The sequence below is a fragment of the Arvicanthis niloticus genome, chromosome 6 (genome assembly GCF_011762505.2).
Source record: "Arvicanthis niloticus isolate mArvNil1 chromosome 6, mArvNil1.pat.X, whole genome shotgun sequence".
NCBI classification, from domain to species: domain Eukaryota; kingdom Metazoa; phylum Chordata; class Mammalia; order Rodentia; family Muridae; genus Arvicanthis; species Arvicanthis niloticus.
This window is the reverse complement of record NC_047663.1, coordinates 60066217-60083919: the sequence shown is the minus strand read 5'-3', so window position 1 is coordinate 60083919 and position 17703 is coordinate 60066217. Positions and strand designations below refer to the sequence as shown.

The 17703-nt window shown below is 46.4% G+C and overlaps 1 protein-coding gene across 11 annotated transcripts in view; it reads right to left on the bottom strand.

Annotated features, from left to right (window-relative positions):
• The window catches only part of Epn2 (epsin 2), a 64508-nt gene continuing 46805 nt past the window's right edge, over positions 1-17703 (bottom strand). For 7 of the 11 annotated variants that reach the window (XM_034505735.2, XM_034505739.2, XM_076936689.1 and 4 more), the window contains 7 exons: positions 17251-17286; positions 16233-16343; positions 15420-15594; positions 6178-6342; positions 5575-5661; positions 4272-4487; positions 1-2418 (listed from right to left, as the gene is read on the bottom strand). In XM_034505735.2, the coding sequence (XP_034361626.1) occupies positions 2129-2418; positions 4272-4487; positions 5575-5661; positions 6178-6342; positions 15420-15594; positions 16233-16343; positions 17251-17286 (1080 nt within the window). In that variant the 3' untranslated portion in view covers positions 1-2128. The remainder of the gene's footprint in view (positions 2419-4271; positions 4488-5574; positions 5662-6177; positions 6343-15419; positions 15595-16232; positions 16344-17250; positions 17287-17703) is intronic. The other 4 variants (XM_034505737.2, XM_034505740.2, XM_076936691.1 and 1 more) reach the window with 2 other exon arrangements.

The following is a 17703-nucleotide window of genomic DNA, read 5'->3' as shown; positions in this document are numbered from 1 at the left end:
TCATGATACAAATGATAAATTATATTTATACAGTAAATAAGAATCAACAGTCAACACAAATCCAATACCACCCACCAGCCCCGGGACTGAGAAACAGCTGGGTGACATCCTTCAAGGTATTCATCAGGAAGGGCATGGTGGCACGTGTGGAATACACATGGCAGTGGCCAGCGGCTTCATGATCAGTGCAGCGGGTAACAGGGACATGCGCTGGAGGGCCTGTGGGAGGAGGACCCCAGAGGCTACTGGGATGGCCCCAGTCAGATGAGTTCTTGTCTTCTGGAGCAGGGTCCACAGCAGGCAGTTCTGGCCCTAGCCTATACAATCTGAAGGAAGCACAATCTGGACTGGTGCCTGGCCTCCCTGTCCTGTGATGCCTCCATCTCCCAGGCAGCAGCCCAGTCCTCAGCCTTCCTGAATAGCAGAGCCCAAGCCTACCCCTAGGCCTCTGGTCCTAGGTGGAATGGGTAGTTAGGAAGGGCCCTTGGCTTGTGGGGCCTAGGAGCAGCATGTAGACTCAGACTCAGGAGGGACTTACATGCAGTTCTTTCAAACAGTAACCACTGAGTGAACTATGTGGGTGATGGGGGCGCCAGAAGTTTCTCTGGATGCAGCGAGGAGCTGGCAGGTGGCTGGGTGTCCTTGGAGCTTAAGGTTAGAAGTCCATATTGCAGGAAGAACACACAAACTGCCAGGACCAAGAAGGGGCAGTCCTTTCTCTGAAGAAACGTAGGTCTGTGGTCTCTAATTCGAGATTTAATACTTTCCTTAATGGTGAGTAGTGAGGACAGCAGGAAGTTGGGAGAAAGGGTAGTATCAGTGCACATATGTTAAATCTATGCCACATGAGGACTTTTCATCTCCAAAATAGGATGTGGTTACTTCCTGGTCAGCAACCTGAGTTGGAGCTGGCAGGTAGACAATTCAGGGCCAGTCCCTGTCATGACTCAGCTAGGGGGACCATCCCTGGTGACCTCTGAGCCCACAAGTGTAGAGTCATCCCCATTTTCACACAATCTCATTAACCTGAGCATGATGATGGGGCAGCCAGCCACACTTCTGGTCTGCAGTAAACGATAGTCCCTGGCAATCCCTGCATTCCAGGTACAAAAAGAAAGAATTAGTTGATAAAAACTGGCAAGTAACAATCATGCGTTGTTTTTCCTTTTAACCTTAAGATGTCAATATACTAGTAGCAAAAAAGCCTCTGAGATCTAGGCAAAAATGCTGAAGAGTCAATTGATTTGGTAATTCATCAAAAGAGCTGAAGAAAGGAAAAAGGCAACTAGAGGCTGCGGGTTTTTGTTACTGTTGGAAGTTTTGTTTTGTTTTAATAAAATTATTTTTGTGTAATCAAATTCAGGTTTTTTTCCTATAAAGAATTTGCTTAGTTTTCCATAAGGCATATTTTTATCATCCAAATATCTCCTTTTAAAGTTTTCTTACAGTTAAAACCATAAATAAGAGAAATTAGACCACTAATATAATACATGCCAAGACCTTAATTCAGCCAGACTTGGTCAATTCTATCAAAACTAGACAGTTAAATAAGAACCACATTATAAAAATATTAGCCAAAAAAAGACTATTAGATAATTTTGCAAACTCAAATATGAAACTGTACTCAACAAAATGTGCAAACGTGCACAAGCACAGAGCCACAGGGCAGGGTCGTGCTCCAGTCAGCTTAAAGCTCCACACTGGTAGTAGTGTTTACCTTGGACTCACACTGAGTCAAAGAAAAATAAAATATGCACAACCACTTCCCAACAGTCACTGTCAAGTGGGGCCAGAGCTTCACCTTGTCCACATCCTGAAGATAACTGGGGGGTAGGGCACACACAATGTGACTGCCCAGGTTCTGGACTAGACAGCATCCCAGAGTCTTGATCAACACTGATAACACCTCGTTTCCAGACCCTAGTAGAGCTGCGCACTTAGAAAGAGACACAGGGGCCTGGTTAGGTCTGGATTCTAACAATCACCCTTTCACCAGGAAGCTGGACCTGACGCTCTAATACCCCTACCACCATATTCTCAGCCACTACACAAATCAGAGTGAGTCCCCACTTGACGTCCTTGGGCTCGGCACTCTGGGTGTTCACTCAGGCAAGTCCCCACCTGGGCACTAGAGAAGGAAAGGGTTTGTCGTGCCCGTTGACTGAGCTGCTGATGGGGGAATGCCCACACTGCCTACCATGTTCACTGCTGTAGGGCCTAGTGGTGTCAACGAGGAGCCACTGGCCCCCAATGCTGAATGTGGAGCTACTGAGGTCATTGGAGCCACAGTCTCCACCCCTGGACCAGACCCAAAGGATGCACTGCTTCCCAGGACAGGGCTCCCCCGAAGCTGGTTCAGTGTCAGTGGCTGGGGCTGGTTGACCTGGAAGGGGTTGACAGGAGCTGGAGCAGCAGCACCTGGTAAAAGAGCAGGAACACAGGATGAGCCATTGAAAGGCACTATCTCATCAGGACAAGTGTACAAACCCTTACTCCTGCCTCCACTTTTGGCATTCCAACACACTGATCTGAAGGGCAGAGCTGTATTTCTATAGGATAGTCTCCAGGAGACAATGGCAAACATTACAGACTGCTGAGGCCAAGAAGACTATCCCTGCGAGGAGTGTGGCGGGCGTCAGAGATACACTAGGCTTGAATATTCTAGCTCCTCTGAGGAGTGGGTACTCAGGATGATGCCAGCTACCCTGCTCCCCCTCATTCTGTTTTAACCAGTTGTGGTTAATAGTGCCTGGAAAAGGACATGCAGTGTCCCAGGACACATTCACTAGCACTAGGAAGACTTGAGAAAGTCTACTGTTGAGAAGTTAGCCACCCCAGTCTCACACAGCTTCTCTAATAAATCTTTCTCAACCAAAAGGCTTTTGCATCTGTTGTGAACTAGCTGGTGGGTCTTGCCAGGGAACATGGAATGCTGACAGTCAGTCCCTCTGAGCTTACCAGGCACCACTTACCATCATGGTCTGCTCATCAAGGAGCAACACGAGACACCATGACAAAGAGGAAGCTGCTATACTCTGACCCACTCTGGGGATATACTTTCTACCAGGACCATTGTGGGCTCTGATGTAACCCCAGGTTCATCAAAAACAAAGGAGCATGTAGCCTCTACTCAGGAATGACAGATCCAGATCTATTCATGTAGCCCAGATATCTGCCAAAACTTCCTCAATCTGGCTATGGCCCCTAAAGTCCATGATAGGTTTGTAAGCAAGGCCCATCACACTGCTAGACTCCCTGACATCTCTTGGACTGGGAACAAGAGTCTCTTGGGCAAGAATGGGAACCAATCTAGCTGAGGACCCAGATCCTGCCCAGCTCCAGCCACAGGGCAACCTTTCTCTAGGATACCATGCCTTCAGCCATTACAACCCTCAGAGTGGGCTAGAACCTAGAAACTCCACAGGTCCTATTTCTGCCCACGGGCCCTAAACCTCAGCTTCTAGAGATCATACTCCTCTGCCAGGATCTGTAGGAACAGAGAAGTAAAGTCCTCTAATCCCCTGAAACACACAGCCAAGCTGGAGTTGACACTGTTGGAGATACATTTCAACTCATCAGAGGCCTAAGTGTGAAAACTTCCATGCAAAGCAAGGGAAAGGGGATGACCGAGATGAAGAGCTTGGCTGGGGATGTGGAAGGAGGAGGACATGCAAGCACAATGGACGACAGTCTGGAGGTGAGTAAAGAGAGATGGTTGTTTAGATCAGTATAGCTGAGGTGTAACTCACGTGGGGAGAAATGGGTTAAAAAAAATGGGTAAAAGAGGGGAGAAATGAGCGGAAGGAAGGTCAGAGGTCAGAGCTAGGCTGTGGGGACCACAAGTACTAGGTTAAATAATTGGGTATGTCCTCTGGCCAGTGCAGTACCTGGAACATGCTGTATAGAAACCTGTGCCAGGCATTATGACAGGGGCCCTTCAGCCTCAAGGGGTGGCTCAGGCTAAAAGGCTAAGGTGATATACACAGGGCAGTAAACAGCCTTCGCTAGACCCAAATCTAGTACTAGCAAGATCCTCCCTGCAGGGACAGTTTTCAGACAACTTCTATGGCATGTTGCCCACCTGGAAGTGGTTTCTTCCCTAACCTCAGTATCTCTTACCCACCCCACCAGACCTAAAGACAAACAGCAATGTGGCATTCCTGGGGATCTGCCTCTTCCCAGCCACAGGCCAGCAGTCCTTGAGAGGAGAGAAAGGGCTAGAGGCCAGCCGTGGACAGTACAACAATTGATAAAACCCAGCACATGCCTACCTGGTGCCAGGAAGGGATTGAGGGACTGAGCTGGTGGGACAGGCTTAGTCACCAGTGAGTCCAGGTTCACCAGGGCTGCATTGGGGCCCAGGAAGGACTCGGGTGTTTTCCGGGCACTGCTGGGCTTGCTTGAGGCAGAAGTCAAGGATTGAGACTCAAAGAGGTCAGGGCTTGTGGTTCTGCTGTCCTGGGGTGGTACTGAGGCACCTGACTCAGCTGCAAGACACGGACAAGGTAATTGTCTTCTCACCCATTTTGCAAACCATTGTAAACAGTGTATATAGATACAGACACAGACACAGACAGACAGAGACACAGACAGACACACACACCACTAAATAAATGAACACATAAAATACAATTAAAAAACATTAAATGGACAAGCAAGAGTCACAAAAGTATTCACAGTAATCTTCCAGTAATATTAAGATGTTATTTGGGTTGATAGCAAAGCACAGATGTATACTTATTCACATTCACTTTCTAGTTTCATTTTCTAAATTTTCTTTCTGAATTCTTGTTAAGATGTAGTGAGTCACATACTCAGGTGACTTGTGAGCCATCCCCTAATGAATAAAGGAGCCAATCACTGGGCCAGTAGGAGGAACTTCCAGGTTGGACAGGGGAAGAAAGGAAGACAAGAGAGATAGGGCCTTTCAGACAAGGACAAGATGTAGCTACTTGTGTTTCCTGGTTTCCATGGCGGATCCACCAAGATTAGCCACTGTAGGATTTAGATTTTATATGGCTTACAAGATTAGGGTTCTAGTTATTGCGCCCAGAGATTGAGTTACTACTGTTTCTAAACTAAATTTGTGTGTTTTGATTCATGTGGCTGCTCGATTGGGTTCCAAAGAAAAAGGTCTGCCAAGAGTGGGTTTGCCAGATGTGTATCACAAAGGCTGTGGGGGATTTGAAGCATGGGGCTGGCATAGTAGCGACCCACCAGTAGGAACTTAGCAAACTGGGCAGAGAGATTTTGGAGCTCTGGTGCCATGTGGCCTGCCAGTGCTAGGCACAGCATGGGAACTTGCTGTTCTTTTTTAATATCTCCCGCAACACTGAAGCTCTGAGTTCAACCACCAAAACCCACCCCCTCACATCCCATGGAGATGACAGGGAAATACACACACACACGCACGCACGCACGCGTGTGTGCGCTCTCTCTCTCTCTCTCTCTCTCTCTCTCTCTCTCTCTCTCTCTCTCTCTCTCTCTCTCACCAAGTTGAAAAAGCATGTTACTTCTAAAATCAACTAGGTGGTCGAATGCACAAAATGTTAGATAGAAACCATCTGTATCTACCTGGTTTTTTTGAAGTTCGAAGGTTGTCAAATTCAGAAAAATCATCTTTAACTGTACCGTTGAAATTATTGAAGAGCTCAAAGGACCCTGAGGGGACATACAAGTTGGTGACTGAAAACATCTCTTTCCACTCCCCAGCACAACAGGTATGCAATCTGCATGGGGATAACGGGCTAACACCAGCCATAGGGCCTTCTCTCCAAGTACTCCACACCACAGTGTTAAACTTGGGCCAAGATCCAGTCACTTGCTAGACTGGGAAGGCAGCAGGTGGGCTCAGAGAACGTGAGTGCCTACCACTACCTCCACCACACCACTCCAAATGCAGTTAGTAAGGGCTGACAGTATAGGAAAGAGGTGTTGTTCTGGACATGGGAAACAGTCTGTGGGAAGTATCCCCAAGGAGTCCTGAGGTCAGTTTGCCACCTAAAAAGGAGACCAGAACTAACTTTTGGGAGGCAATGCAGTACCTGCCTCAGCTGTGGGTTTACAAAAGGGCCTGTGATGACTGCTCCCATCTGCCAGTCAGCCAGCTACTGCCAGTGCACCAGGAGGGAGGAAGAAGTGGTAAAGCACAGGAACCAGGCTAAGCAAAGTGATCACCTGAGGCAGAACTGGGCTTGGCAGCTCCCCAGGCATCTGTTGTCTTTCCAGCATTGGAGGCAGGCTGCTGTGAGGCTGCCCAAGGGTCTGAATTCTTGGGGACAGACTGTGTGCTGGCTGTGGTAGGTACTCCCCAGGGGTCCACAGAGGCAGCTGGCTTGGTACCTGCAGAAGTCAGAGTCAAAATTCAGACCAGGGGCTAGAGAGTGTTAAAACGTTTCTACTGCTTTTGGAAAGGACCAGGTTTGGTTCCAAGCACTCACAACAGCATGCTCACAACAGTCTCTAACTCCAGTTCCAAGGGATTTGACATCCTCTGGCCTTCTCAGGCATATGCAACAAACAATGGTACACATAAACTCACATAGCCTCACATATATACACAGACCACACCAGTAAGAATAAGCAGAGTTAGAGTCCAGAGGCTGCCAGATAAAAATGCCTAGAGACAGTCTTCTGGCAAGTCTACAGAGGGCAGAGCTAAAGGCCTTCTGAGCACTTCCCATCACACAAGGGGCTCACAGGGGTTCCCTAAATGGAATGAAACTACAAGGAACACATCTCCTTCCCCTATAAATGCAGGCTTCACACAAGACGTGAATTTTGGAAACCCCCATCCGACTGCTTGGCTCCCCAGAGGTATTCTCCCATCAGCCTTGGTTGGGCCCTGTTCTCAAAGTTGGAGTATCAAGGAAAGAAAGTAACAGAATAGGTGGGTGCTCATCACCGGCTTTAGCAGTAGAACACTTCCCAACAATGAGCAGCAAAGGTCAGTCAACTTAGTGCGTCACAACTGCCTTTCACAAGGGTGGGACAGGGCTGGTGGAATAGCTCAGCCGTAAAGGTGCCTACAAACAAGCCTAGCAATGTGATTTAGTAGATCCTCAGGACTCAGATGATAAGAGAACAAACTTCCACTAGTTGTCCTCTGACTTCTACACATGAAACACCACACCCACACCCACTGAGGGTGAGGAGAATATTTTTGTGTATATCTAATGTTAAATGTCAACCCTGTGTGTGGATTTTTCAATTACTATGTTAAAATATGAAACAAACCATCCCTTCTATGGAAGACAAGAAATGTCTAAACACTGCTACATTCCCAGGTCCACAGCAAAGTGTGCTGAACCCTGAACCTCATGCTTTGCCTTTAGTTTCTCACACCGTGAAACAATATACTGGATAGCTATGTCAGATTTCTTAATTTATTATACAAATAAGGTAAAGGTGTTTGTGTTTGTATGCATGTGTGTGTTCATTCTTTGGTGACTAGCTTTACAACACATTTTATCTGTGAATTAACCTTTGTTGACATGTAGCTGAAATCTATCTATAAAAAAGCTCACAAATAACCACTCTGATAGACCCTGGGTGCTTTGTCTCCCTATTCTTGTATCACATCCCTTTGTTCTGTGCACACAATGACAGCTATCGGGCCACAGGTCCCTGCATTTTCAGCAAGTAATGCTAGAACTGTTTCCATGCTGGTTCTAACAGTTTATAACCCTGTAAGCAGGTCCTATCACCCTGGAAGTTGCCTCAAACTTTCTGATGTAACCTAATTTTTCCATTTGTGCCAAAGTAGTGCATACGAAGTCTGTTTTGTGATAGTTTTATGTTTACTTGCTCCCCAATAAACATGTCTATCCTTTCACACCCCTCCTACAAGGTCTGCATCTTTCATCAGGCGTCCTCCCGGGTGAGCTCTGCCTGACTAGCAGCATGAATGACAGTGCCCACTCATTCTGCTTCAGTCACATCTTCAGCTGTGCATTACTGGGCTCCTTAGTCTGTTGCAGTGGCCTACTTACTGACTCCTTCTCCACATAATATTCATCATCTTCACACATCTTATGATAGATGATTTTTTCCCCCACAGGCTCACAGGCCTCAAACTCACTATGTAGCTGACGATGGCCTTGAACTTCTTTTTGTTATTGTTTTCCTATTTTGGTTATCTGACACAGGGTTTTCTCTGTGTAGCTCTGGCTGTCCTAGAACTCACTATGTAGACCAGGCTGGCCTTGAACTCACAAAGATCTGCTTGCCTCTGCCTCCGTGGGATAATCACACATTTGTTTTTATCTATAGTAGGCCCACTTCTAAGGACTTGGTTCTGACAGAGGAATTTCCACAATATACTCATCTTTTTAAAAAACTTTCCTGGTTTTCATTTCTTTCCAATAAATCAATATTTCTAAGTGGCCTTGGCCTAAAATAATTAAAACCATACTGTCTAGTTTGGTGCCAAGTTTACCTCGGTCTCTAGAAAGGAGCAGGAAGTTCTTATTTTCTGGGTTTTTTTTTTTTTTTAAAGAAATTTACATGTTTCTGAATGCTAATAGTATTTATCTATAAAACTCTCTGGGTGGACTTAAGAGAAAAAAGTTAAGTATTTCGATTTTTTTTTTCATGGTAATTAATAAGCCTTATCTCTCCTTGTATTTTCTTCCTTTGGGAAGGGAGACAGGATTCTTGTGACACAGGTGGAACAAGACAGGGTTTCTCTGTGTAACTGAGAACTGTTCCAGCTATTCTGGAACTCATTCTGTAGACCAGGCTGGCCTAGAACTTAAGAGATCTGCCTGCCTCTGCTTCCTAAAAGTGCTGGAATCAAAGGTGTGCCCCATGCCTCCCAGTAGTATCAGCAAAAAGATAATTAGTATCAAACACGAATTTTAAAACTAGGTCAATCTAATGTGAAAAGCATTTCTGCCTCTATTGTTACTTTTATTATTTATTGTATAAATAATAATAAAGTGCTGTGATTAAAGAACACCACCACCACCTGGTGCTTCCAAATTTCAAACACGTATCCACAATTATCCTCAGAACAAAAGAGAATTTTCTAAGACTGGCTGCCTAGGTAGAGACTATGGTTTCCTGCAAGCACACTGAAGTTACTACCACTGTCCTCAGCGCTGGTACTGTCCAGTTCCTTCCCTGGACACAGTCTTGCTTTGCTCAATAGGGAACCTAGTTAAGCTGCCTTAAGCATTCTTCAGCTTCCTAAACAGTAACTTTGATAATGTTCTTCTGGCTCATTATCTCCTTCAAAAATGAACTCTTCAGGAACCCCAAAAGATGTGAGCTGGTAGAGATAGCCACACAGCTTCCATGCTTAGCCTGGCAACTGACTCCCTTGGACACACCAAAGAAACTCTTTGCCTTCTGTCAAAAGCCCCACTGAACCTGTCTCTTGCCCTGGTCACTTAATACTCATCTAACTAGGGGTTTTTCCTGGACTGAATTCCCTTTGGTAGAAGAGTGGGTAACTGCAGCCTCAATTAGCCATGGAGGAACACCCAACAAGACTGTGACAACTAGAATGTATCAGGGCTCAGAGAACAGGGACTTGTAGATCTTAGGAACCTAAGGACTATTCTCTGAGATCTGAAAAGGACTCCATTCCCCTGAAAAGGACCATTCCTGTGAAGTAGGACACTCCATGGTTGTTAAAGATGACCCCATCATTAGTCTTTCGAGCACATAACTCTATGCCTACAAGACTCTAAAATGCCTACTCAGTCAGATATTGCACTCACTATCCCCATACCCTTGTAACTTCTGATCCAATTAGATTACTAGCTAGTATAGTACAGGATGGGTGGGAATAAAAGCAGCCTTCACTTCTCCCCAGGCTTGCGGCAATGACACATCCAAAAGCTGTGAGCTAGCTAGATGACATGCATTATCAAGAAGCAATCCCAAATGGCACTTTTCCTGTTCTCATGTCCTGCCAACTCCTATTTGGCCTTTCTGTCTCTAATGTTGCTTCCCCAGAACCACTAGGCTTCCAAAACCTCCATGAACAACTGTCTCCCTGAGAAGTACCTCTGACCTTCCAACCCAAGCCTTCCAGTTTCCCTATGGGCCTGGAACTATGCTTCCAGATCCTCTACTATCTTATGGGATGCTTTGCCAGGTCTGTGAACCTGGCCTCAGTTGGATTCACACTAAAGGATGGTACCTCATCAGGCATGGCTCTGTCCCAACTGGAGAGAGATTATGGTAGAAATGGTTTCCCAGGGAGAAGGCTGGGTGGGAAGCCAAAAGAGTTGTGGTATAATGACACAGAGATCCCAGGAGCAATGCCATAAGGGAGTCCTAAGGATACAGTATGCCTTCCTGTTCTCTCCCCTACTCATTGGTGCCTTACAGGCCCACATAAGAAACACCCCCACTGCAAGGTCCACTGCTCTCTCAGACAGATGCACTTGAGGGACAGTCTGGGAAGACCTCGATATCGTGTGGTCCCTGACAACACTGAGCATCAGTGCCTCTCAGAAGATGGCTGCTGTCTTTCTTCTTGCCCACATAAGGAGGCACATCCTATCATATACAGACCCTACTGCCCTTTTTAAAATGAAAACCTTGCCGGACGGTGGTGGCGCACACCTTTAATCCCAGCACTTGGGAGGCAGAGGCAGGTGGATTTCTAAGTTCAAGGCCAGCCTGGTCTACAGAGTGAGTTCCAGGACAGCCAGAGCTACACAGAGAAACCCTGTCTCAAAAAAAAAAAAAAGAAAGAAAGAAAAAAGAAAACCTTAATGCTCTATGGGAGAGTTCCCTCACCCACTCCTACAGTGTAAGAGAGTCAGATACTGCCCTGACAACCAAGGAGAATCCTCATGGCTAAAGTAAATCCCAACTCCCAAAAGTCATACAGGATCTGCAGAGTGAGCTTCTCTATTCCCTAGGCCATGGGGACAGAATGTGCAGTTGGCCTTCCAGGGAGCCACTGGGCTTGTAAAAGAACACTGCCTCAGACAATACAGCACAGTTCCCACCCTGCAGGGCACTCATACAATGGCCTCAATTATAAGTGAAGGCACATGCCTCAGGCTAAGTGCATGTGCAGCTCTCTTCACAGGTGGGGCTGGAGCTCCTTCCTACTCTATACCATGTTGGCATCAGGACTAGAGGGAACAAAGAAACCTAGAGCTACAGGTACAGACATGAAGAGACACTTTCATGGCTACACTAAGAATCCACACAGAAAGCACTCCAAAGGCTGAGACTCGGTGAGGTACTAGGGACAAAGGATGTGGGACCATGGCTGTCCTTAGAAAGCCCCTGGAGAATTTAGTAAAATATCACACTGTCTCCCTAAGCACACAGATTCTGGGGAAGACCTAATATAGCTATTTAGTGAGTCTGTTGTGAGATTAATAGGGAATCAGAAGCATGCAAATCTGAGCTCCTAATGTACTCAAGAGCCACCTAGCTCAAACACATAATAACCCTGGCTTCCTGCATAGTTGCCTTACTCTACCCTATCAATTTGTCTAGCATTCCTCTAGTCAAGCCCAGGGATGGCCCTGCCTCTAACAAGAAACAAATCATTGTACCAACTTGAAGATAACAGAGAGCCAAGAGCCAGAACACAGGGCAAGAGGGGGTTCTGAGAATAAGATGACCACATCTCCATAAACAGACACTCAACCCACGTCTTTAAGAAGAGTGGAGCTGGGTAGATAACTCAGTGGTTACAAGTGCTTGATGCTCTTCCAGAGGACAGAATTTGGTTGCCAGAACCTACTTCCAGCTCCAGAGAATCCAATGCCTTCTTCTGGCTTCCACAGGCACCCCTACACTTGTGGCATACACAAACAAATAAAAATGAAATAAATCTTTATACAAGTTTCGCAGGCAGAATAAGACAACACGAAGATTAGGAGTGTGAGAGGGCAGGCTGCCTATCTACACCTCACAGTCCAAGTCCTGGAGCTTCCCCCAGCTACCCACCACCAGTCTGGATACCTGTAACACTCCTCCTGAGCCAGCAGCATGCAGAGCCAGTGGGGAGAAAGTAATCAAAACCCAGAGCTCTGAATAGAGAATGGAATGCATACTCAGCTCAAACCCTTGCCAATCCCAAAAGACATAGATCATCAGGGATAAACAGCTGAACCCAACTGAGCCATCAAGTTTCCATTCTGCAAGTAACACTGGGGTCCAAGGTGTGTGTAACAGGGACTCTGAAAGCTGATAGGCTGAATTGAGTGCCAAATGAATAAAACACCACAGACACAAGCAGGTAGTCCTGTAGCCAGCACAGTTTGATTCAATCACGGCGTGAAGAGAAAGTACTTTCCACAGGGCTGGCCCAGGTGCCTTCAAGAGATAGAAAGGGCAATGAGGCCATCCCAAGGCTCTTCTCTACCTTCAGGGTCTGGCATCAGTAGGTCCTGCCATGCCATAACACCCAATAAATAAAGGCTTATTTAAAGCTCAAATGAGTAGAAAGGAGAATGGAACCAAGTTCAGAGAGACAGCAGCTTCCGGCTCCTCTGTAGATCCATTCACATGAAGCCCAGTAGATAAATGAATATTCATGTGCACAGCCGGCAGTCACAGTCCATACTGGGGTCAGCAAGAAGCCAGAGCACACCTGCTACCGCCAGGCGGAACTTAGGCTCAGTCTTGGCCTTGGCTCTGGTAGGTGGGTAGACAGTAAGGGGGACAAGCCAGCCAAGGCCTTCTGAATTACCAGGCTGTGAGGCCTCTTCAGACCAGGTGGCAGCTTTGTGTATCTAGAACAGAGGAGGAAGTGCCCTGCTGACCTGGCAGGCTCCAACTTCCCTCCTCTGGGCTCTTAGCATTTCCTCCCAAGGCAACTTGGCTCAGCAGTCCCCAGTGCTGCTTGGAAAGAACTGGTAATAACAGGACCCACTACAAATGGTGGCTTTCAGAAAAGCATTCCTTTCATGCAGAGAGCAGCTCTGTGCTGTGGGAAGAAGCTTTAATAATTATGAGGATCCTGGGACTGAGGAGTGGCTCTTACACTTGGGTTTTAGCACAGGCTAAGCAGTAAGCCCATATCACATGCCTGCTCTGGAGCCAGCTCAAAGCTGAAAGAAGCAAAGCACCTGCCTGGCTCAGGTAGCCGGGGCAAGGCCCTGAGAACACAGTGACTTTGGCATCATTTTCCAGTAACACCTCCACAGGACACATAGCTGCTGAAGAGCTAGTAGCCCAGCCACACAGTGCCAACCAATACCACATGAATGAGTACCATGGTTTCCAATGATACCCGAGCACATACACAGCACAAGCTGGGAAGTGTATGTGCCTCTGAGTGTAACTATACACGATGTGACCTCAATAAGGTGACAAAATGTAAGGGGGAAAAGAAGTGGATAGACAGTTTAGATTTTACCAACAGCTATCTCTATCTCCATGCTGGAAGGATCACTTTAACTTAGCTGAGTGCACAACTTTCCAGCAATCCAAGATGTACTACCACAAGCTCTGAGCTGGGGGGGGGGGGGGGGGGGCGGGGGGCGGGGGGGCACGCATTTCTGGGTTTTGGTGATCTATGTATTCCTCTAGTCACCAGTAAAAATGTCAGTGTGTGAGAGCTGAGAGGGGGCAAGTCCAAGTCCACAAAGCCACAAGGATCAGCCTCAGAGTGCTGTCCATGAACAGCACTCCTGTTCAGAATAGCTTAATCCTCATCACCATGTAAAAGTAGATAGTGATCATTTGGGTTTTAGTTCAATCTTCTCTTTTGAAAATTTAGATTCTCAATGGGCAGAAACTAAACACAATGCAAATGTCCAAGAAGAGGAGAGTATGTGCATAAGGTACCATATCCACAGGGGATACTTCTAGCCAGAAAAGGACTAACCACCTGCTAAATTGCAGACAAGCTAACAACAAATGAAGGCCACAGTAATGTGAATTTGTTAATATGATAATGTCCACAACAAACAAGTCTTTAGGAACCAAGGCATAATAGCAGGTTGGTGGCTAGGAGTTGAGTATGGGTTCTTTCTGGAGTAATGGAAATAAATTCCATTCTACCTAGCAGCAATAGTCATACAGCTTTGTGACTGTGAGGGGGGTTTTGTTAAATATTCCAGCTTAAAATAGTTGGAACAGTAAATTCCATCTCCATTTAAAGATCAAGCAAAGGACATATCCCAACAGAGCTCTTGGTACCTGTCCCCACAGCCGTGTCCTACTCAGGCTTCCTGGCACAGCCACTATATGTGACCCCTGATCTGACTCACTAGGAATTCTCTATAGCTGGACTTGAATAATGGCTATTTAACAAAAAAACTGTGCTACAGATTTGGGAGAAGGGAGTGTAAAAGCCAGTACTGGAAAGTCAAATATCCCTGGAGCACCACAATACTTCTACATCTGCCTACACTCCGCTCTTCAAGAGTACAACCACCAAAGGTTTTCTGGTCTCCAAGGAATAAGTACTCAGGTAACACTACTTAGCCCCAGGAAGTCAGCAAGCTCCACATATCACTGTACCCAAAAGTACACCAAAAGAGCATCTGAGGCCGACATAGCTTTTAGACCTAATACAAGCACTTGCAAGACAGAAGCCAGTCCCTGAATTACTTGACAATCACTCCTTTCCCCTCCCTTTTCCACCCGCTGCCCACGTTGGAATGCATAGGTCCCTGTGTCCAGATTTGCATGCACTCCCCATCTCCCCATTACCCACACCTTCTGACACACTATTCTACAGGATACTATGTTTCTCAGTGCCCACACACCTCTAAGATGCTCAACTCACTGCTCTGATCTGACAGGCCCTTGCCAAACCCTGGTTCACACAGCACTGCTATCATCCTGCCCAGGACAGGAACCATTCATTATCTGTGTGTCCCAGATTCTTCACATAGCAGGACAGAGCCTAGCATCTGGTATATTTTAACATCCAGAGAACTGGGAGGAGTACAAAAGACGGTCCAGTTTAGGAAAAAACACAGGTACACACATCACAGGTACATTCAACAGGGTTCAGAGAACCAGGCCAGAAGCATAAAGCCTGTAAGACCAAGCTCCCTACCAATTAAGAAATTTCATGTGTCAGGAATATCACCCACAATAAATTAATTCTGTCAAGTTCATGTTTCAAATCTGACTAAAAATTTTCTCACATTTACCATAAGCAAAACTCAGAAATAAAACTCACTAGACTTATTATTGCTTTAAATAACATGAATAGCAGCAAATATGTCCTCTCTTCATTAGTACTAGTAGTAAGCATATCTCATGTCCATCTCATTTTAGGTTTTTCTTTGTGTATGTATTATGACTTCTTAAGCTTAAGCTGGGTGCAATTCTAAGAACAGAAATGTAGTAGTCTACAGCAGGGACAGGTTGTTTCCAATATACAGATGAGGCATAAGAAATGAGCCAGCTAAGAGAAAGAAAAGCACCTATCTCCCCATCAAACAGGCAAACCTAGGAAAAACCAGCAATCTGTTTACCAAATGACGGCCAGGGGTCAGCAACGTCCGCAGGAGCCGCTGTCCCACCCCAGGGGTTGGTCTGCTTAGCAGGGGCTCCTGTACTCCAGGGCTCAGTCTTCTGTGTAACAGGGCCTGAGCTGGGGAGGGCATCCATTAAATCCAACAAAGTCGTCTGCTGTGTGTGGGAGCCTGGCTGTTAAGACAAACAGAAGGAATGCTTTCATTTGGTTACAGTCATAGCAAATATCCACATACTAAGCATAAATATTAGTTCTTACCACAGCACAGCCCTTACGGGCTAAGTCCTTAATAACCTGGAAATTGAGCTGCTCCAACAAAGCTCCATTAACATCCCTGCTTCCCAGAGGAGCCAGGGATCCAATACACCAAGGTAACTTAAGGTTTGCCACATGCCCACAAGTTTTAAGAGTGCTCAGGGCATCAGGTGATACCACTAGTATGCCTGGCCTGATCAGTTTGTCAGAAGTAGAGCCACATCCTGGTCACCTCTATGTCATAGCCTAGCAAAGTAAGGGGATAGGGAATGAGGTGAGGGGATGAAGATCAGTATAACCAATGGCTTCAGGAGACCAAAAAAACCTCCTCAAGACCAGAATGAGGCTGACACTGCTGCTGCCGCATTCTCCTTTTACAGGTGGCATCAAGTGTCTTCTCACAGTCACTGTGTGTGTTTTTTTAATTGTGTCCTCACTGGTGTTCACCACAACATGGGTTCAATGTAGAATTTAGCATCCTGCCATGTGTCCTAGTCTCACTGTAGGCCACAGGGGTCCCTGAAACAACAGGCCAAGAACAACTTCAAACACTTACCTTGCAGCAAGCTTTCCCCTCTTTCTTTTTTGGAACTTTGACTGTGTCTCTCCGGCTTTCTTCCAGAGCCATCTGCAATCTGAGGTCATCACCCCGCCTGAGGCGTTCCTCCTGGAGTGGGACAATGGAGCTTGAGGCTGAGGGTAATGCTGACAGCCACACAGCAGGGCACAAGGACACACTGGCCAGCAACAGGAAAGGCCCTGCATCATGTGGCATTTCAAGGGAGGACATAGTTCAGCTAGAAACAATGGCTTTCCATTCCCAGAGGGTTCACAGAGGTTCCTCCTTCAGAGGCTGTCTGAGGTCATACCAGCAACACTCAGACGCCACCAAAATGAGGAAACAAAGTATTTAACCTAAAATATTTCTCAGGGCTGGAGAGATGGCTCAGCAATTAGGAGAACTTGCTTTTACAAAAGACCCAAATCAGTACACAGCACCCACATAGTGGCTCACAACCATCTGTAACTCCAGTTACAGGGGATGCAACAGGCATGCATGTGGTATACATACATGCATGCAGGCAAATCATTCATCCACATAGAATGAAAGTAGTGTTTCCTTATAAAACACAAATCTGATAACCAGGAAAGAATTAGAAAAGCTAAAAAACATGTATCATTCCAACCCCCACAGTGGACACTCCCTAAACAACTATGCAGTTGTATGGTTTCTAGTAGAAACAATTAATCTTATTTAAGGGTAAGTCACTTGCAAAAGAAATCCTGGCCTAACTTCTACATGATTAAAACAGACTCTTGGGTTTTAGCTAAAAAAGGCTGTTATCCACCCATCCCAGAAACTTGCAGTATTAAGACCTCCTGGGCACCTTGATCCTGTGGAGCCATGAGCTTCCACATGGGCAGATTTAATGGCTGCAGGTTCTCCACAGGGGGCAGAGGCCAGGATCAAAGCTGCCCACTGTTGCTGTTACAGACATACCAACTATGCCGGCCAAACCTCTCTGTGTTCACATTTAACACCCAACATTCTTCTCTCCATACGAGGGGTGTACCTTGCTGCCTCTGGCTGTCTGCACGCTTTCTGATGACTGAAAGCAAAGGGACACTGTCTAAAGGTGTTTGAATTGCCCCTTTTGCTCCTCCATTTAAAAGTAATGCATGCTTATTAATAAATAAGGTATAGAGGGAAACAAAACCACACACAGGCTCAATATTAGAGCACTTCCTTACAGAGGGGTCTGGGTTCCATCTTACACCACATACTTTTTAAAAATCTATGCTGCTTCTACCATGCCCGCATGCACACTCTGTCCTGAAGCTTCCCTTCTAGCCTTCTAGTCTTCCACATATCTGCCACAGGGTATATTGCCCTGGCAGGGACCAGGCCCACCCCACCTACCCACCACCCTCAACCCAGGCCTGTCCTGCTCATTGACTTGTATGCTGGTACCTCAAGAAGGCTGGAAGCACACAGCTCCCTCAGGAGTCCCTGGACTGTTGAGTCT